The sequence below is a fragment of the Bos javanicus genome, chromosome 16 (genome assembly GCF_032452875.1).
Source record: "Bos javanicus breed banteng chromosome 16, ARS-OSU_banteng_1.0, whole genome shotgun sequence".
Taxonomy (NCBI): Eukaryota; Metazoa; Chordata; class Mammalia; order Artiodactyla; family Bovidae; genus Bos; species Bos javanicus.
The window spans coordinates 72,813,271-72,835,472 of NC_083883.1; the positions used below are offsets into that span (position 1 = coordinate 72,813,271).

General features: G+C 38.9%; 1 protein-coding gene across 7 annotated transcripts in view; it reads right to left on the minus strand.

Annotated features, from left to right (window-relative positions):
* The window catches only part of RCOR3 (REST corepressor 3), a 53,371-nt gene extending 31,170 nt beyond the window's left edge, over positions 1 to 22,201 (minus strand). Inside the window, exons 1-7 of one of the 7 annotated variants that reach the window (XM_061383591.1) lie at positions 21,753 to 22,201; positions 21,221 to 21,277; positions 12,135 to 12,212; positions 9,500 to 9,552; positions 7,036 to 7,197; positions 5,549 to 5,673; positions 4,590 to 4,668 (exon numbers count right to left, since the gene is read on the minus strand). In XM_061383591.1, coding sequence (XP_061239575.1) covers positions 4,590 to 4,668; positions 5,549 to 5,673; positions 7,036 to 7,197; positions 9,500 to 9,552; positions 12,135 to 12,212; positions 21,221 to 21,277; positions 21,753 to 21,921 — 723 coding nt within the window. In that variant the 5' untranslated portion in view covers positions 21,922 to 22,201. Of the gene's footprint in view, positions 1 to 4,589; positions 4,669 to 5,548; positions 5,674 to 7,035; positions 7,198 to 9,499; positions 9,553 to 11,580; positions 11,932 to 12,134; positions 12,217 to 21,220; positions 21,278 to 21,596; positions 21,616 to 21,749 lie in introns of those variants that run through there. The other 6 variants (XM_061383590.1, XM_061383587.1, XM_061383586.1 and 3 more) reach the window with 6 other exon arrangements.
* Between the last annotated feature and the right edge of the window lies 1 nt (position 22,202).

A 22,202-nucleotide genomic window follows, 5' to 3' on the forward strand; every position in this document is an offset into this window, starting at 1 on the left:
AGTATTGGCAAGGAAGTTGGGTAATGAGTACTCTCATAGCCAATAGAAGTACATCAAATGTAGAAAATGATTTGCCATTATTTAGGCAAGTCAAACACAGTTATAGTCTAAAATAGACTGGGGCTAATGATAAAGAATCCGCCTGCAATGTAGGAGATGTGGGTTTGATCCCAGGGTCAGGAAGATCCCCTGGAGGAGGGGATGGAACCCACTCCAGTATTCTTGCCTGGAGAATCCCATGAACAGAGGAGCCTAGTGGGCTACAGCTCACAGGGTCACAAAGCGTCAGACACGACAGGAGTGATTTAGCTCGCACACACCCAAGAAAAGTTAAACATGGTTACAGTCTAAATAGAGTAATGCCACTCCAAACAATTGTAGGGTATTACTACTCACTAAGTCGTGGTTGGCATTTTGGTGGAATAATCTGCACTGCATACTTCAGGAGAGCTGGCATCCGTTTCCCACTATATGCTAAGAGTGTCCATCAACCAGAAACACCTCCATAATTTTTACATGTCCCTTATGCAGGTAATACTAAATCTTGCTGAGAACTGCTATCGCACAGGAGTTGTTGTATATGTATGTATCCAGGATATGCTCTTATCAGTATTGTTCATAATAAGAAGCAGCTAGAAAGAATGTCCATTAATTGGAGTAGGTAAGTGGTGGCACATGCATACAATGGATGTTTACGATTTCCTTCCAGGTTCCCACTGCAAAGAAAGGAGTGGGCTGCAATAAAGAAAACAAAGGACTTCTGTTTCTTCTTAAGCTCAGTGATGGACACACTGGTATTTATTACTATTCTTCAGATTGTACATAGTCTATGGTATGTACAGTTTCATAATTTTTAAAAGTTAAAAATAAAAACCTTTCCATATAACGCATCATTAACTTGCAGAAGCAGGCCTGTGTTAAAGGCAATGTTACAGCACCATTCCCTGCCCGGTGCCCCTACCATCTGGGAAAGAGCAGGGAACTGAACGAAACTGCTGACACACAGGCCAGCCCTGGACCACGGCCCTGCAGTGTGTTTTTAGCACTTTTAAAATTTTACCCCCCTCACTGTCTTTTGCTAACGGAATGAGATCACTGGCAAACAAAAGACCAAATGTTTAAGTATCACCTCACATGGTTGGACAAAACAGTATTCCACATACACACATTTCCTAGGTAACTAAACCCAAATCCCCAATCTCTCATATTGGTACAGCAATTAAGAGTTTATAGTGTATATTCTTATCTGTTAATATATTTGACTGACTGCCTACTATGTACCAGGCCCTGCAGTTGAGACTCATTTCTTGCTCCTTAAGAGCTTATACCACTCAAGAAAGGCAGGCAGGTGAGGGGAGATCAGATGTACACAAGTTCCACTCAGCTCAGTGAGGACTGCAGTGGATTTAAAGAAAAACAAGGAAGCAATCAATTCAACATAAGGCAAGGGGAGTTCATAGACAAGCTACATATTGCAGAGTTATGAGGAATTTGCCAGGCATATTTGGGAAGAAAGGGAACGCTAGAAAGAACAGACCAACAAAGAGCAAAAGCCAGGGCATGAAAACACTTACCTGAAACTCTCTTAGCAATGTGAAATAACAGGGTGGGGTGGAGAATGTCTAACTAGAAAGGTTGTGTTTTATCCTACAGACAAAGCCATGGAGGAACTGCAAGCAGTACATTTGGTTTTAAAAGGTTGTCTTGGCAGCAGTGTAGAGAATGGTCTTGGAAGGTGTGGTGCAATGTCTGGAGATAAGGTAAATTAAGATAGAAAATGTCAGTAATTCAGAGAAGAGATGAGAACCTAAAAATAAGGCAGTCACCTAGAAGACCAAAGACAAAAGAATAAAATTTACAGTTATCTGAGAGAGAAAATTAGAAACAGTAATCACACAATGAACAGAGTAATTGAGAAAGAGAAAAAGAAGTCACTAAAACCGAGACACGATGGTTAAAAGTGGCTTCCACGCCGGCTCAGGGGTAAAGAATCTGCCTGCCAATGCAAAAGACACAGGTTTGATCTCTGGGTCAAGATCATCCCTGGGAGAAGGAAACTCTCCCATCTTCTTGCCTGCAGAATTATATGGACAGAGGAGCCTGGTAGGCTACAGTCCTTGCGGTCGCAAAGAGTTGGGCACAACTGAGCAACTAAATAACACATTAAAAAGGTAGATGGGAATCAGAGAATGGTGTTATAAAAGTCAAAACCAGATTTTCAGAACAAGGGAGGGGTCAATAACTTGAAATAATACAGGAAGCACAAGGAGAATGCACTGAGTAACCAGTCGCTGGATGTGGCAGTTAGGAAGGAGGTCACTGCTGACCTGTCAGCAGTTTGAGAGAAGTAAAGGGGCAGCAAGCTGAATGAAGCAAACTCCAAGAGTGAAGTAATGCCAAGATAGATAGTGATGCTTGTAAATGAAAGACGAGCATACTTCTGGGCTGCAGACAAAAGGCTGAAAGTATGGCAAAGAAACTGATGGAAAAGGTCCTAAAGGCAATATGCAGGGACAGGTAGGATGAAACTAGCAATGAAACTATACAGAATAAGGGGAGGGACCTTTCTTACTGTCAAAGAGAGGCATGCAGCACAGACTGCTCATTACTTCATATTACTGCATTTGTGACATTTTAAAAGTCTGATCCTATCAAGCACCAGCAAGGAAGTGGGAAATGAGTACTGTGTAAAATACTGGGGGCGGTACCAGACGTTCCAGGGTTACAGGAAGCCCTGACTTCAAAGAGTTCACATTAACGGGCAAAAAACAGTAATTTTAATATAATGTCCTAAGTGTAAATATACTCAGATAAAAAGGGTAGTGTGGTAGCACAGAGGTTAGGGGAGGGGCTGGAATTTAAGGGTATTCCTGCTTGATATTTTCTTCTTGAAGTAGAAAGTGAAGTTATCTGCTGAGTTTTCCAGGGGAGAGGGGAGGTGGTAGGTGATGTGTAGAAAAGGATGACTGTTCAAATACTTGCTTACACAATAAATTCTATTCGAGATTTATTATGTACTGGGTACTATAATAAATGCTTTTATATATATTACCTAGTTGATTGTCAGAACAAACCTATTATTTTAATTTTACCAATGGAAAAAACTGAAAATTACAGGTTAAAAATTGAGAGATGCTAAGGGTTACACTGAAATTGAAAACTATTTTTTGCAAGTAGCAACAATGTCCATAATTGTGTAATCTTCTCTTGTAACCCCAGACCAAGAATAGCAATTTATCCAGCACTGTGGGTTTACAGGGTTAGAGAAGGAATAGCAGAAGAGTGGGAGAAATGCGGAGTTACAGACACTAGGAAGAGAGCAACTTAAGGAAATGGCCATTTGGTCTAAGGTTCAGGGAGACAAGGAGGCTTGGGGAAAAATGAAGGATTCAGGGAATCTGAGAACATTTAGCAGTAGTAAGAAAATCAGTAAAGTATCAAGCTGAGTAGAAGTTTTCAAATTTCACTGACGAAAGATGACAAGTGCCAGAATGGGCCATGGCATTTGAGTTCCTTAAGAGGAGGAATGCGGGTCATTAAACCGGATGAAGTCACATTTGTGTCTCCAATCTTCAATGTTATTTTCACAAGTTGCCTATACATCACAAGCCTTTACCCACTGACATCTGGTCTATATATTTTTTACAATTATGTAATTCCTTGCCTTAATAAATAAGCATGTATTATCAATTTAAAACTTTTCAAGATTTTAAGTCATCACCATTGTCATTAAATTGAGGAGTATAACTGCATTTCTAGTTGGGAATCCTTCATCTCTTCCTTTGAGGTAGCTTTCAATTTTCACTGGTGTCAGTATGCTGCTACTGCTGCTGCTGCTAAGTCGCTTCAGTCGTGTCCGACTCTGTGTGAACCCATAGACCGCAGCCCACCAGGCTCTCCCGTCCCTGGGATTCTCCAGGCAAGAACACTGGAGTGGGTTGCTATTTCCTTCTCCAACGCATGAAAGGGAAAAGTGAAAGTGAAGTCGCTCAGTTGTGTCCGACTCTTCGCGACCCCATAGACTGCAGCCTACCAGGCTCCCCCATCCATGGGATTTTCCAGGCAAGAATACTGGAGTGGGGTGCCATCGCCATACCTGGTACTAATTTCTAATTTGTTATAAAATGGAATAAACTAAATGTTCTCCAAAAAAATATTCTACACTTAATATTGTCTCATCTAAGGGTGATTTTACTTCTTTTCTATGGATTAAAGAACAGGTGTTGTGGGTCGTCTCCTGGGGGCTCAGTGGGTAGGGTTCCCAGTTCTCACTGCTGTGGCCCAGGTCCAATCCCTGGTCAGGGAACTGAGATCCTACAAGTCGTGCAGAGTGGCCAGAAAAAAAAAAGAACAGGCATCATGGGAGGGCTTTTATACCTCTGAATGGATGAGATAATCCCCAAATTACTTAAACTACTGGCTAATTGGAATTCTTGATGTTTCTGCTTTTCCAAAAAACTTCAATTAACATTGACATTTACTACCTTCTAATCCATTATATAAAAATGCTTTTCTTAATATGAAGTACTGCTCATTTTTTTGGAGTGAATTTGTAGAACAATTACAAGCACTCTAATGATCATCATTACCTCTTTCTTGGCTTCTTTTTTGGGATCATAATCACTATCGTTTCCATCCACTGGGTGTGTTTCTTCCACGTCATCATCACTGAAAAGAAACAAAGATTAATAAATTTAATTCACTTCTTTTTATTCTATTCCAGTGTTCTTATCAAACTGTAATATAGCTACCTAGTAATTTTACTAAATATTCCCCAGGAGTTATCCTTAGGAACACAAGTTTTCATAATTTAGATTCCTCTAGTGTTTAGAAACATTTATCCTTTTAGGTATATAGAATCATTTAAGCAAACATTTCCAGCTAAAAAACAGAGACTTAATAGGAAAGATATTTAGAAAGAAATATCATTTGGGAGAAAGAACATATATATTAATTTGATGTAATATTTATTATTTCAGTTCTCCAATTGGAGGATAAAAACAGACAAAAACCAGAAAGAAAAATGATCTTTTATACTATCAGAAAGACACAGCTATAATAATGTGGACTTCAGTTATTCAGATAACTGTGGAAAGACCACCTTCCAGAGAATGTATTTCTTTTTTTTTTTTCCCTTACTTTTTCATTGCACAGCTTGGCATGTGGGATCTTAGTTCCCCAACCATGGATCAAACCATGCTCCCTGCAGTGGAAGCAGGGAGACTTAGCCACTGAACCACCAGGGAAAGTCCCGAATATATTTGTTAATATAGTCTAAATATATGTACTGAATATATCAATACTAAAGGGAAGCATTTGTAATTAAATACAATTCAAATATAACTCAGTACAAAGGTTTGCTGACTATGATTAACAGTTAAAGAGTTGAAGAAAGTTCTTACTATGAAAATTTCTGATCACTCAGTTCTTCCTGTCAGAGCAGAAACAGGAATATAAGGATAAGAAGCATTTACAATGTACTGTGATCACTGTTCTACCTTAGGAAATACAAGCAATACCTGTAACTATATAAAGGCATCCAACCTACCTGTCACCCTGATTATGTCTATTGGCTAGTTTACGAGCCTGGCGATCCATTAAGCTTGTCCTAGATCGAGTTTTTTTCCAAGAATAGTAATATTTCACAAGGCTAGCAATTGTCTTATCTGGAAGCTTGAAAAAAAAATCATGTTAATATCAGCAAGTTTTTTCATAAACTCTGATTAACAGAATGAATAACATCTCTGATATTATTCTTTGATACTTAGCAAACAAAAGCATAGACAAAATTTTCCCAGGTACCTTTATGAATTATAGCATTAAAAAGTGCAGCTACAGTCATAGAACCCACCATACCTATGTCACTGATATTTGTAAATAAATATTCCTATTTATTCTGAGCAGAGAAAGAAGAGAAGGATGTCACAAACTAATATGATGTGAATGGCCCCAGAAGTCCACAGCAAAATGGTAATATTCCACATTTGTTTTCTTAGAGTTACTCCACTCTTTCCACCCCCTCTGTAAACTGGATTTTTATAAACTGATTAATAATTCATATATCATAAAATTTACCAATTTAAAGTGTACAATTCAGAGGTTTTTAGCTTACCCACTAAGTTGTGCAACTACCACTATTTAATTTCAGATATTTTCATAACCTCAAGAAGAAACCTTAAACTTATTAACAGTCACTCCCTATTCTCCCTTTAACCCAGACCCTGGCAACTACTAATCTACTTTTTTCTCTTCAGATTTGCCTATTCTGGATATTTCGTATAAGTGCAATCATACTGTTGCTTAGCATAATGTTTTAAAGAAAAGCGATTCAATACCATTTTGTTTTAAATCCAGGCTTTAAGATGATAAATAATGCAAACAGACTTGGATATTAAAAGGACTAACGATCATGCACTACTTTGTCATATATTGACAAATAAGGATACACTCTTCCAATTAAAAATGTTGGTTTTGATTATGGAAGACACTTAGATATATTTGCAAACATTTCTAATTTCCAAAATTCAACTTAAAAGAGTTTAATGCAACAACTTCTCAGAGTTATACAATTTTGACTAGAAACACAAAAAATTTAAGAACTAGAAATAAAGAGCAGTTTTTCTTTCAAAAAAAAAAAAAAAAAGGAACAGCCCCTGAACAACGTTGAAATGACACAGAATTTCTATCAACAGTTTTCATATCCAAAGGAATATAAATTTGAAAATAAAATCCTCATGTTAAAAATGAAACATTTAATAAAACTGAAATTATGATTTTTCCTGAAATGATAAACTTATTTAGTAAGTCTATTAAACATATACTTATCACAATCTTAATTTATTACAATGAAATGGAACATAATGATCACATATTAAGAGTAGTTGTAGAAAGTAAGACTATATGCAAATTACCTATTTCAAAATATTTTTAACAATTAGATTGGAAAACTTTTTGTATTTAATAATTAGGAAGTGTTTAACAACAGAATTAGGTATCACTCAGGTATGAACCACAGTAAAAGCAAAATTACCATACCATTTGCTGAATCCTGTGAAAGCTCTTCCCATGAAAACTAAAGGCTTGTTCAAATAGGACTTTATCTTCCACTGTCCACTCATCCGGAAAGGGAGTGAAATTAGGGAGATCAGCAAGGGACTTCTCAATGTTATGTTTATGCCAGAACAACATGCCAAGTGCCTTTGAAGAGAAATCATTCCCCTTTGGTTTTAATGGACTTATGTTCCATCACACTTGAGAGAGTTAAACACAAATCAGGTTAAAGTCTTAAGCCTATGACTTCAACTGAAGATACATTCAGTTTGGGGCTTTTAATCAGGGTGCCCAGGTAACAGAGCTCATTTCTTTCTTTCAAATCAGGGCCTCAGAAAGTAAATGTTTTTACATACCACATCTGCTGTAGAATCTAGGAAAAAGTGAGCTGAGGAGAGTGGCTATAATTACTAAAGCAGGTCTGTAGGCTCATATCAAGACTTTCACTCACATTTATTCATTTGTCAAGTGTAGGGAAAAATATGCTAAAAGGAAAAATAACCTGTAAGTCAATACTTGAATGAAACTATCAATTATAACACAAAACTAGAAGTGCTCAGACAAGACTCAGTAGAGAAATATTTATGTTTTAATCTGTTAGAAGTATCCTGGGCTAAACACTTCTAAGAAGTAAGAGTACCTCAAATGCAACTTTAACACTACTTTACCACATGTATTTCTAAAGTTCTTTATTATCATAATGTACACAAAGAATTACTATAAGGCATATTAATAATTTCAATGACTTTATTACCAAATCATAGGAAAACCTGAAATGGATAATTTTAGACAATTTAACAACTTTTCCTTCTGTTGTAATCTTTACTGTAAGGTACTGATACTTTGGCCACCTGATGCGAAGAGCTGACTCATTGGAAAAGACCCTGATGCTGGGAAAGATTGAGGGCAGGAGGAGAAGGGGAGGACAGAGGATGAGATGGTTGGATGGCATCACCGACTCAATGGACATGGCTTTGGGTGGACTCCAGGAATTGGTGATGGACAGGGAGGCCTGGCGTGCTGTGGTTCATGGGGTCACAAAGAGTCGGACATGACTGAGCAACTGAACTGACTGACTGAGTATCATTTAGGGGATAAAGGTTTATTTTTTAAGAGGAGAGATAGCAACTTTTTAAATAGCATTAACTTCTCACTTTGGTAATACTTTGGTACTCTGGTAGTACTCCTTGAAAATGAACATGAAAATGAACACATATACAGTCACATTTCAAGGAATTAACCTTATCAAATAGTAAAAAGAAAGTCAAGTCTTAAAAACAAAATACATAAGCAAAGTCTTCAAAACCCACAGAAAAGTTAACTATATTTAGATTAACATCTCAATCTCACCAAAATGATTTTCTATAGTTTAACCATGTTGCTAACTATAAAATTAGCTCTTAATAATGCAGGTAACTGAAAGTTCACTTATTTTACTATTAATTCTGACAGAGGTTGATATTATACTTAGTTGAAATGAAATTTAAGAATGTCCACTTTACTTTCACTTTCCATGTTCTACATTCCCATTTTACCAGGGATAATGGACCATATGTCATATATGCGTGTGTGCATGCTCATTTGCTCAGTCCTGTTTGCGACGCCAAAGACTATATAGCCTGTCAGGCTCCTCTGTCCATGGAATTTTCCAGGCAAGAATACTGGAATGGGTTGCCATTTCGTCCTCCAGGGGATCTTCCTGACCCAGGGATCAAAGCTTTGTCTCTTGCACTGGCAGGTGGATTCTTTACCACTGCACCACCTGGGCAGTCCCATACCACATATATCTCCTTTTAAAGTTATCTATTTTTTTTAAGCCCTTTGTGAATTATTTCCTTCAAAATTTAAAAATCTTAAAATATTTCTTTAAATAAAAAGTTTAGTTTCTAGGTCTTTTAGGTTAAAAAGTCAGAGAATTGTCTCTACTTAAAAAAATTTTCCCTTTTGGTAAGTATTTGCTAGAGTAATCCTAAGGCTTTCAGACCTTTAAGAACTCAAAAAACAAAAACAAAAACAAAAAAAACAAACCAGAGGTACTGAGAGACAAATGTTCAAAAAATGTTCTCAAAAGCCCTTGAGATAAATAATGCTTATAAAAGCAAAATCTTTAATGATGAAAGGTCAGACTTTGCTACAACCTCCCAGGTAGCTCAAACAGTAAAGAAACTGCCCGCAATTCAGGAGACCTGCATTCAGTCCCTGGGTTGGGAAGATCCCCTGGAGAAGAAAATAGCAACCCACTCCTGCCTGGAGAATCCCACAGAAAAGCCAGATGGGCTACAGTCCATGGGGTCACAAAGAGTCAGACACGACTGAGCAACTAACATTTTCACTTTCATAAAGTTGGTTGAACTTAAGCACTTTCTTAAGACAGAAACTATCATGAGATGTTCTTTGGATCTGATAATTACTGAGGCAAACCTCAATATTAAAATGTTTCTGTACATACCTGTTCCACATTGTAGCCATGTTTCTCCTTTGCAATTGCAATATATTCATCCACTGTAATGAAACAGTGTTATATAATTAATTATTCTCATTTACTTCTGCCCAGGTTGACTTTGCTTTTTTAACAAAGCAAAATTTAAAAACAATTATACTCTAGGGATTAAAAAAAAGCCAAAGTCATTTTCCATAAAACATCATAAAAAAGACCTTCACTTCTACATACAGGATCAGAAGCTCACTTGGTTTAAAATTTTACTTAGTATGCCTTATCTCCATGACCATACAGCATATACTTATTAAATTCACTGACATGACTAATTATTTTTGTATTATAAAAAGATCAATCTGTGGTCAGTCAACAGAGCCTAATTATAGTGTAAAATATTAGGTAGCTTCTATTGCAATATTTATTTAGCGAGACTTAGCTATTTAAGACCTCATCTCATGTTAAGAGTTTTCCCAAAGCTTTTACCTTCCCATATTTGATTACTGTATAAAGGATGGTTTATAGTTTTGCCAGTATAGTAACAATTTAAACATGTTTTAGTATGCCTAAAATTTTCTTCAGCTCCTCATGCTAGCTATACAAAAGGTACTTATATATTCCATTTTCTTTCATCCTCAATTATTATAATCAAGCAAATAGTTGTTTAAATAAGCACAGCTTCTATTATGACATAAATATACAGGCTATTTCAAGGCCTTATTGCTGAGAAACCTGCATTTCACATTTAGGACTCATTTTTATGCAAAGTCTTTCTAAATCCTATACAATATAAATATATAAATTCTTTAAGCACATTTTTGAGAAGCAGTGGTTAAGAATTCTGATCCGAGAACAGCTAGCTCATCTACCAAGACTTGATTCCCAGCCCTGTCACTTGTTTTTGGACTTTAAGCAATTAACTTGACCTTTTTGTATCTTAGTTTCTTCACTATAGTGATAAAAATACTACTATTTTCAGTACTATTCTTCCTAGGATTAAATGAGCTAGTATATGTTAAGTGCTTGAAGCATCTGGCCCATTTTAAGTACTTCCTAAGAGTTTGCTGTTATTAACAGTACAGTACAGTTTAATATATAAATACGCTATTATAACAATAATGCTGTTGTATTAACAACTAATTTTTATGGATGTTACTGTATCTCCCTAAGATTGCAAGCTTTGGAGAAAATCCAAATACTATTTTCTATTTAGAACTCATAGTATTTAAACATATGACAGATCTACATACATGCTGATTAACAAAAATGTCTTGTAGTCCTATAAATAGAGAAGGCTAAATAAAACCAATCAACCTGTGGTTCCCAGCCTTGGTTATGCATTAGGATCAGCAGAAGAGTTCTAAAATAGCAAGTCCTGGCTCCACCCTCTAAACTTTCTGATTTAATTAGTTTGAGGTGGAGGCCAGTCATCAATAGAAGTTTTTTTTAGTTCCCCTAAGCAAGTCCAAAGCACAGCCAGGGATGAAAACCACTGCCCTAGACCTTCACTGGGATATTCCAGGTGGACACACCACTGCAGGACATGTTGGCTTTCTGAATTTTGTTTTCCACTTTGCTAAGAAATACATCATTATATAAAACAGTGCTAAAAAGGCAAAAACCAATGACACACTGATGGTCAGTTTATGAATGAAACTGCCTATAAGGAAGACTAAACTGAAAAAACCTGACAATCTCTTTCAGGTTCCTCAGTACACAAAATGTACAATTTTGTGTTTTCAGTTAAAAATACCTCAAGGGCATTAATTCCTAGATTACCAGCTAGACTTTTTCCTGGTATTCTGAAGCTTGTAAATAGGAAGAATTATCAGGTATGCAAAATAACACTCAGTTTTCAATTTTTAGTTCTCTTACTGCATTAATAAGTATGACTAGACATACTGTGCACATGATATACATGACATCGTTAATTTTCATGGGACTAAATAAACCAGCATGGGACATCTTTTGATATTTGGTAAATATTTTAAAAAGACAAACTTATTTTACAGCTGCTAAAATAGCTGTTCAGTGATTTTTGTTTTAATAAATCAAATGATAATTGAGTGGAGGGGTGGGGATCTTAGTTTTGTTACCTGCACGTTTCCTATATCTGATGTGCCGCAAAGGATCAGGTCCGCTACATCACACTGAAGTCTAAAGCCACACCATGATTCAAGAAGTGCATGGTCAATGATCCAGAAGGTCTCCGTCCAGAAATGGAGAGCACAAAGATGACCTGATCGATGGCTGCTGAAGTCAGTTCTTTCCCCTTTCCTCTTTAAAATGGTAATGATAGTGGGCTCTTGGAAGTTTGAAGGCATTTCTTTACAGCTTCATACACTGAGGAATAGCCTGTGCAGATGTCTACATTGTAACTCCCTCCCCTGCTTCAGGATTTAAGCAGCAATGCCATCAGATCCTAGGTTTTTTCAGTCTTCCTGGGCCTGACACAAATTGGAATGATCAACCCACTATCTTTCAAAAGGAAAAACATTCTAACATAGCAAGCTCCATCAAAAAAACAAAATAAAACAAAGGCAAACTATTTCTTAGGAGATCTAAGAGATCCAAAAACAAATATAAGTTGCATTCTGAATTGGTTGATTGATTCCCTACTGACATAGACATCCAGTTTCAGAAAACTTACATTTGGCATCTGGGATACTGTGATATGGAGACCACACAAGCATTCCTCCATTGTCTTTATCTGTGTACTTTGTAGCACCTGGGGAAAAAATTATTTTGAATACGATGAACTTTATTCACATTCAAAATAAGTACAAGCAAAATAAGCTTTATTTCTATTTTAGTACAGTACCTGCAAAAGACGACAAAGAAACAAAGTACAGGAAAACAAAGAATAAAAACAGATTTACACTAAATATAGTAAATATATCATTTGTGGATATGAACAAAATTTTAGAAACACTGAAGCTTACCCTCTTTAAATTAAAAAAAAAAAAAGACTTTATTATAAAGTACATTTTATATACCTATTTCTCGACAGGTAATAAATCTGATTTAACCTTTTATATGTTACTTGTTGTTTAGTTGCTACGTCATGTCCAACTCTTTTGTGACCCCATGGACTGTAGCCCACCAGGCTCCTCTGTCCATGGGATTCTCCAGGCAAGAATACTGGAATGGGTTGCCATTTCCTTTTCCAGGAGATCTTCCTGACCCAGGGATCGAATCCACATCTCGTACATTTGCAGGATTCTTTACTGCTGAGCCACCAGAGAAGCCTATGTTACTTAAGAATTATTAAAAATTCCAGAGAAGCCCATATCTTACTTAGGAGTTATTAAAAACTCTTGACTTAAAAGCACATACTTCAGGGGATAATTGTTTTGCCCCATATCTAAATGGGCCAAGATCATTATAATTTTTGAACACTTGTATCTACTTTTTATGGTTTCTATTTAATCTTACTCCCTTGCTAGGAGTCTGCCAGTTACTCCTTTTTAGAGTTAATTACTTCTTATATTTACAAACATTTGTACTCTGTGTAAGAGAAAAACAAAGTCAAAACATGTAAAAGTAATAATGCTATTTCTTCTTAATGTAATCTGAGAGTCTACCGCTACCTAACCCAGAAGCATACTACTGCTATTTATAATTTATTTGTTATAATCTAAAGAGTCAGGAAAATCAAACACTATTGAAACTGCATGTAAATTAAGAAAAGACAGAATGAACAAAAGGCCTAACACAGTTATCCCTGAGCCAAGTCTATGCCAGTAGGTTCTGTCTTTAAATTCTTGGTGGTCTTTTTCTGGCTTCTTCCTAATTCTTTGGTGCATTCAAGTTAATTAAACAGTATGAGCTGTTGATAGCCATCAGTAATTAATGACTAGAATTTCAAAATTACTCATAGAAAACATTAATAGAAATCTGAAGTTAAACTGTAATCATTTATGAAGTTACAAATAATTCAGAATAAAAACCATTCATTTCCAAGGGTAAATGTAACTATTACTATACTCCCAACTAGAGACTTCATCTATCAAGCAATAAGATCATTCAGTAGTTCTTTATTTAAGCTAAACATTGTTATGTATGCTTACTATAAAGAAAAATTAGGGACAGAGAAAAAAGAAATGAGAGAATACTGTAACTGCTAAGTCACTTCAGTCGTGTCCGACTCTGTGCGACCCCATAGACGGCAGCCCACCAGGCTCTCCTGCCCCTGGGATTCTGCAGGCAAGAACACTGGAGTGGGGTGCCATTTCCTTCTCCAAAGCATGAAAGTGAAAAGTCAAAGTGAAGTTGCTCAGTCGTATCCGACTCTTAGTGACCCCATGGACTGCAGCCTACCAGGCTCCTCCGCCCATGGGATTTTCCAGGCAAGAGTACTGGAGTGGGGTGCCATTAAGTATTAAAAAAATCATAATTACAATATAAATCTAAAAGAAAACCTACTGCATTTTGTCGTAAGTATCTTTAATGAAAGGATGAAAACAGGAATTGAGAATTTAAGGAAATCAAGTTTGAGGGATATTATCTAAAATTTATATTCACTGAAAATAAATTTTAAGCTATCTTTTTAAAACTCTAATATTAAGATATATATTTAATTTTTAACCTCATAAAACAAAAACACAAAAGCAGAATAGTTAAACCACTCAGGAGAAACAGACAACTTGTCTAAGTTGGTCAGAAGTCCTTATTTAATAAAACCTTATTGCTATTTCTGGGCCTCCCTGGTGGCTCAGTGGGTAAAGAATCTGCATGCAATGCAGGAGACCTGGGTTTGATCCCTGGGTTGGGAAGATCCCCTGGAGAAGGGAATGACAACCCATTTCAGTATTCTTGCCTAGAGAATTCCATGGACAAAGGGGCCTGGCAGACTACAGTCCATGGGATCGCAAAGAGGTGGACACAACTGAGCAACTAACACTTACTGCTATTCTAGTGAGTATCCTAAATTTCAGTTCTTTAATATGGGACTGATTCTTTTTCACAATGGATTGTGATGCTAATTTAAATACCACTTAATAGAACATGGAATGCAACAAAGGAAGGTTTCCATTAAGTCTTGAGTCTAACCAGCATACATGTTTAATATTTAGACATATTTCCTTGCATCTGATCCTTGTATTACAAAAAGCTTGAATTAAAGTATTTTCATTAAATATCTCTTCTTAAGCTGATATGAACTATTTTTCGTACTCTTGCTCATGAAGAACTGTTAAGTTTCCTCATAAATTCTTTTCACTGTAATTAAGAGCCTGATCCTCTGACAGAAACTGGCATCCAACTGTGGGGACTAATAGCTCTTCTAATGTGGGTGTATGGTGTGTGTGTGGCAATCGCGTCTGGTGGCAGAGAATGCTTACTTGCTGCTGCTGCTAAGTCGCTTCAGTTGTGTCCGATTCTGTGCGACCCCATAGATGGCAGCCCACCGGGCTCTCCTGCCCCTGGGATTCTGCTGGCAAGAACACTGGAGTGGGTTGCCATTTCCTTCTCCAATGCATGAAAGTGAAAAGTGAAAGTGAAGTTGCTCAGTCGTATCCGACTCCTAGCGACCCCATGGACTGCAGCCTACCAGGCCCCTCCATCCATGGGATTTTCCAGGCAAGAGTACTGGAGTGGGCTGCCATTGCCTTCTCCAGAATGGTTACTTAGGCATTTCATAATGTTTTTGCCCTAGCCAATCATATATGTGCCCAAGTAGGACCAAAAGATGACTGATTTCTATAGGAAACCAGATATATTTTAGCACAATGGTTAACAGAGTAATCACTATAGAGTCAAACTCCAGGTGTGAATCTCAGCTCTGCCACTTCCTAGCTTTGACATCTTGAACAAATTTACTTAACTTTGTGTGCCTCAGTTTAACCTATCTTTAAAAATAGGGATAACGAGAGCACCTTCTTCACAGAGTAGTTAAAAAATGAAGTGAATTCATATGCGTAAAGGACTTGGCATATGGTAAGCACTACCTAAGACTTATTGTCATTACTACGATATACTTACTGAAGATAGTTCTTTAAGTTCCATTCTTAGTCTATGCTGGAAAGGCTTCTTCTTATCAATCAAAAATATAAATGAATAAAATCTCATGGGGCTCTAACTCAAACAGCCGATGACCTCTCTTACCAACCCTTTGAAAATGAGACTGAATAGCTAAAATGACTTATTTTATTGACAACTCAGCCTGATTCCTCTCCTATAAAGAGTAACAGAAAGTAACTTGCATGACTAAAAACAATTTACCTCTCAGGATGACTTGCATTCAGTAAAGCTTTACCCTTTTCATCATAAAAGTTGAAGTAAACCAAAATACTTTTTAAAGGACATAAGCCAAATGTTTATTTTGCTTTTATCTGTAAAAATGTTTATGATTATACCTCAAGGGCCAACAAAGGTCCATCTATTCAAAGCTATAGTTTTTCCAGTAGTCATAGATGGATGTGAGATAGTTGGATTGTATTATAGTTGGATTATAAAGAAAGCTGAGCACAGAAGAATTGATGCTTTCAAACTGTGGTGTTGGGAGAAGACTCTTGAGAGTCCCTTGGACTGCAAGGAGATCCAACCAGTCCATCCTAAAGGAAATCAGTCCTGAATATTCATTGGAAAGACTGATACTGAAACTGAAATTACAATACTTTGGCCACCTGATGCGAATAACTGACTCACTGGAAAAGACCCTGATGCTGGGAAAGACTGAAGGCAGGAGAAGGGGACGACAGAGGATGAGATGGTTGGATGGCATCACCGACTCTATGGACGTTGAGTCTGAGTAAGCTCCAGGAGTTGGTGATGGACAGGGAAGCCTGGAGTGCTGCAGTCCATGGCGTTGCCACAGATGAGTGACTGAATAACCAAAGAAGTTCAATTCTCCTGAAATCTTTCAGAGCCCCTTAACTACAGTTGGTAAAGTACATGTATGAGACCAATTTGGGGAAAACCAACAACAAAAACCATTTTGATTAGGATTTCTATACCAATAGCACGTTTCAAAGAAAGTACAAAAATATAAATCTATTTCTTTTCAGATTTTCTTTAACACAGTCAAACTAAGGATTTTGATGGAAATCATGGAACAAATATTCCATATAAAGAACTTAAATACAGAGATCAGTAAGACACTCCAAAATTTTTAAATTCTATTTATAAACTATGCTCTGAACTATACTTAATTCATCGATTTCAAACTGAGGTAAACAACTTTCCAAGGGGTACACAATCAAGAATAAGTTTTCTGAGAACCAATTTTCAGAACATCAACTTCCCTGTTTTCTTTTCCAAGACAATCTGCCTGAGAAGTCACCTGCAGTCTAAGCTATACACTTAAGCTACTTCTGACCTTCTTCACAAATTTCCTTCCCTCACTCAAAAAAGAAAAAGAAAAATGGCAGGTCTTTCATACAACCCAAATCTTACAAGAGTACATTGCCTAAAATTTAAAAACCACTATGATGCCAAACAAATATCAGTAAAGCTCTCCTTTACTCAAGGTACCATGACTATTACAATCTTAATTAATTATGCATTAATTGTAATAACTCCAGACAGAAGAATTAAACATTTAGAACCTCATGTTCACAAGAGTACATATTATGATAGTACAGAAACTGGACAGGTGATGAATAAAACACTTTCAAGAAAAGAATGTTTTATAAAATTCTGTGAGGAACATGTATGGCAATTACAAAAATTTATACATTTTATAAAACAGATACTACCACATTGCTAAGTATTTACATTTAATTGGATGTGTTTAAAATAAGTTTATAACAACTCTATTTCAAAGTGTTAACATTTTCAATACACTGGAAATTATATCTTTCAACTAATAAACTCAATGACAAATAACAGATATCAACTTAAAAATACGTGAATCTGGTTTTCAAATTTCTTTTATGAGTAAGCAACAAAATATTTTGAAGGCCACTGCCTTATACATACTGAGTTCAGCTCAGTTGTGTCTGACTCTTTGTGACCCCATGGACTACAGCACGCCAGGCTTACCTGTCCATCACCAAATCCCACTCAAATTCATGTCCATCAAGTTGGTGATACACACTAATTTTTACTTAATCTTATCATATAGTTAATATCATCTCCCTTTTACAAATAAGAAAGCTAAGGCCTGGACACATTCAGTTCATCCAAGGTCACAATGCCATGGTGGCTAAAAGGCATATGATAAGAGCTAAGACTCTTAATCACCACGCAAAACTGCTCCTCATGATGTAAGTGTAGTCAGAAGGCACTACAGAAAAGTTGGGCTGGCCTAGCAACGAACCAAAAGGAAGAGAGTCACAAAAAAAGAGTCAAAAATCTGCTTAGTAAATTTTTATAAAGGCAGTTAGCAATGGTCCGTTAACTAACATAAACTGTTTCTAACCTAACAACAATAATTCCAATTTAAGTTTCAGTTCACTCATGTTTTCTAAAACACTCATTTTAGTAATTCTTTCTGTGCTTAATTTCTATCATTATCACTATCATCTCCTCCAGTAAAAATATCCTCCACGAAAAAAAAACCTTTTTAATTTTCCTATATTCTGATCATACTAATCTTGATACCGAAGAAATTTTTCTTCCAAATGACTTGGATGGCTATGGGTGAACAATCATGAAGACAGACTGAGTGGTTTATAAGACTAAAGACAATAGTATGTAAAAGAGAAAAGGAGAGGAGCTGACCATTTCTCAATTTCTATCATTAATAAACATCTTTTCTTTTTTCTTCTCTTCCAAAGAAATATGTTGAAGTTATGACCCAATGGTATTGATTTGATATGGAGTAAAAACTTCACACAACAGCACAACACTTAGAATAAGATAAAGCAGTGTTCTACGTTGAACAGCACAGAGACTCAAAATTTCCTTGTAAAAAGTATTTTAATAATGACAGTCTACATTTGCTTGACAAAATTTGCCTGTAACCACAGAAAAGCCCACCTAAGTTTAGATAAGTGGTTTTAGTTGTACCCTTGGGTTCAATATTCTGCAGATTATTGAGGATAAAATGAATACAAGCATACCTCATTTTATTGTGCTTCACAGCTATTGTGAATTTTTTTTTTTTTAACAAATTGAAGGTTTACAGCAAGCCGGTGTCAATCAAGTTTATCAGCACCATTTTCCAATAGCATTTGCTCATTTCTTGTCTGTGTCACATTTTGGTAATTCTTACAATATTTCAAACTTTTTCATTATTATTATACTGTTATGATGATATGTGATCTTGGATGCTATTACTGCAAAAAAAACTACAACTCCCTAGAAGCTCAGATGATGGCTAGCATATTTTAGCAATAAAGCATTTCTTAATTTAGGCATGTACATTGCATTTCTGGACCTAACGTCATTGTACGCTTCTATACGCACTGGGTAAACAAAAGATTCATGTAACTTGCTTTACTTGTGACATTCGCTTTATTGCAGTAGTCTAGAATCAAACTCGCAATTATCTCTGAGGCATGTCTATAGATGAATTTAAAGAATATGACATCTATCCTTATTCTAATAAAAAGCATCAGTGATAGTCTGAGTAAACTTAATGAAAATGTAACTTTAAAAATTGCAATATTTGTGATTTTTCCCTCAAATATTCCACTTAGGCAAAATATGCAAAAATATGATGGTCAAGGAAATTGGGTAATACAAGTAGTGGCCATGTGAAACCACATAAAAAGTACTCTGCACTTTAAATGAGCTATTTTTCTAACTTTAAAATTGGCTCTAGTATTCTTTGCTTGAAATCGGTTCCCAAAATTGCTATAGGGATCAGGTCATGGCCTGCACACATCTGTTTTAGCATGAAGTCCAGCTCTTTAACACAAGACCCCTCATCACCTTGTGTCTATTTGTTGTTTATGAAATATAAACCTACCTAATGGGACAAAAAGGCATGTTTATTATGCTGCTGAGTTCTAACTGGGAAATAAGTTTATCAATTCCTAAAAAAGCGGTAAGCCAAGGAAAGCCCCAAATCAGAAAGATATAAAGATATGCAGAAGCATTCCTCACGATTATGAGGAATGATAATTTAATAATGATAATTTAAATTTAACCTCCAAAGAGTAACTGCCATTTGCCCACTCATATAACCTTAGCAAGAATTCCCTATTTTTATTTCCATTTTACAGCTAGGGAAACTGAGGCTTAGGGAGGGCCAGTGACTTGCTCAGAGCACAAAAATAAGACCTGAGTGATTAATTCAGTCTGTCTTAAGCCAGAGTAAGCTTCCAAATGTCAAGCTAAAACCCGAGGCAGAAGTCACGTGGAAGTGCTATTCACCTACTAGCTACATTAATAAACAAAATTTGTTTCGCAACATTTAAAATTATTTGAAGCCCTCCAGCACACACACTGATAGCTTTTGAATAAAATTTATTAAGTCATGTCATTCAGAAGGCAACTCTTGACTAGTAAGCACTCCTGAATCATTGTTTTTACCTACTGAAAAATAACCTGCACTGACAATCCTATTTTACCCTCTCATTATTTTACCCTTTCCTTTAGAAGAGCTGCCTAAACCCTAAACTTCTTTAAACGGTTGGTAAATATCACTCTGCATCGCAGCAATGGGCAGAAGGATGAAAATACCCACGGATAAACTATAAGCAAAGAAACATGCTATCTTCCCTAAGAAAATACAAGTAAGCCCCATTAATATCTAATACAGAATTCAAGAGTTCGACACAGACACATTACTATAAGTGGGCAATGGGCAAGGAACTGACCAAGTGCAAGGGGCAGGGGGTAGGGGGAACAAAACCCTTCCAAGTCTGCCCAAAGCCTGAACTGAAGAGGGTCTGGGGTGGGGTGGGGAGGAGGAGACACGCTCCACTCCGAGAGGCTCCAACAAGGGCGCTTCCATATGCGGAACTCTCGCCCAATCCCCGACCAGGCTCAGATCCCGTGACCGCCAGGGAGCCTGTTTGGAGAAAAGTAGACAGGGAGCCCGCAAGCCGGGCTGGCAGAGGACGCTGGAACCTGGCTGCTCGGGGAGAAAATGTCTCCTTGGCAGCTGCGGTCACTTGTCCTGTGGTCTCACTTCCCCGGGGCTGGCTCTGGAGCGAGGTGTGCCTCTGGCTTCTCCCCACCCTCTTCCCCCAATCCCTTTCCCTCCGCGGCTCCTACTCCGCAAAGCGGTCGCCACCAAAGCTACACCACCTAGCCAAAAAAGAAAAGGGAAAAAAAAAAAAGAAAATCCCGTGTGTGCGCCCGCGGGTCAGGCAGGGCTCGCCCTCGGCTTCGGCCGGTGACAGCCGCCCGGGGATCGCAGCCAGGGCGGAGCGCGGCCCTGGGCTCCCGGGGGCTGGGTCGGGTGGCCACTGACATCTGCACGGTTCTTCCACGCACAGCCCGCACACCCTCTCCTCCAGCTCTGGGGCCCGCAGCCGCTCCACCCCCGGCCTCCGACCCCCCGATTTCCCCGAGGGCCGTCTCCCTCCGCTCACTCCAGGATCAAGGCGAGTGGAAAGGTGAATGCCACCAGCGGGCAAGTGGCCTCCAGGGGAACCATATTAACCTTGCAAGGCACGCATCTGCCCACACGCCCTGTGTCACAGCCCTGCCAAGCGTGACATGACAGCCTCCCGCCAGAGATGCCTGCCCATCCCAGTCCCGCATCTCCTCCCAACCGCACACCCGGACCCCAACCCCGCCCGTCCGCCCTCTACCCCTTTCCACCCTAAACCAGTCCCAGAAAAGGAGATGGGGGGGGGGGGGGAGAAGACAGGATTTTGCTTAAGCAAACAGATTTACCTGGATCAAATTCGGGGATCCGAGCTTGATATTCAGCTCCGACTCTCATCCCAACATCTGCAAAGCAATGTCAAGAAGGGAAAAAAGAGAAAAAGAGAGAAAGACGGGGAGGGGGGAAAAAAAGAAAAAGCAAAGGAAAAAAAGAGAGAAAGGAAGAGATACTTAATAAAATATGAAAATTGCAGGAGGGGAGGAAAAGAAGCGGCGGGTGGATGGGAAGATATTAACTCCGGGCACTCCGGGAGATGGCAGCGGATGGGGGCGGGGAGCTGGAGGTGCGGTGGGGCGGGGGGGTGCGGGCGAGGGCGGAGGATTGGTGGAGGGCGGAGGGGCGGGGGTCGCGGGGGTGCGGGGCGGGGGTGCTGCTGCACTGCACCGGGAGTTCGAGGCTACCGCAGCGCCCGGGCTCCGAGGGGGAGGGGGGGCGGGAGCTCGGCGAGGGGAGGGGAGGGGGCTGGGGGAGGGGAGGAGAGAGGGACGGGGCGGGGGGGGGGGGCAGGCGGGCCGGCGGGGAGGAGTTCGAGGCTACCACCGTGCTCGTCGTCGCTGCTGCAGCCGCTCTCGGGCTCCGAGAAGTGCAGCCCGCCGTTCGTGGACGAGGCGCCGCCGCCGCCGCCGCCGCCCACCGGGCTCTTGGTGCTGCCGTTGGCCGATCGGTTCTTCCCCAGTAACTCGGGCCCTTTCTCCATCATGCCGGGCATGGTAGAAGAGGGGAGGGGGAAAGGTGAGGGGGGAAGTGGTAGGCGTCAGGGGGAAGGGGGAGAAGGGGGAGATGGCTTCCGAGAGCGGGCGGGAGTGGAGAGGAGGAGGAGGAGGAGACGGCGGCGCCGGCGGAGGAGGAGGAGGAGGAGGGTGTTAATATGGAGCCGCCATAACCGCCCCGGTCCGGCAGTAGCGCAGTCGCCTCACAACAACCCGCCCGGGCCCCGCCTCTCTCCCCTCCTCCTCCGCCTGCCGCCCCTCTCGGCCGCGCCGCGCTCTA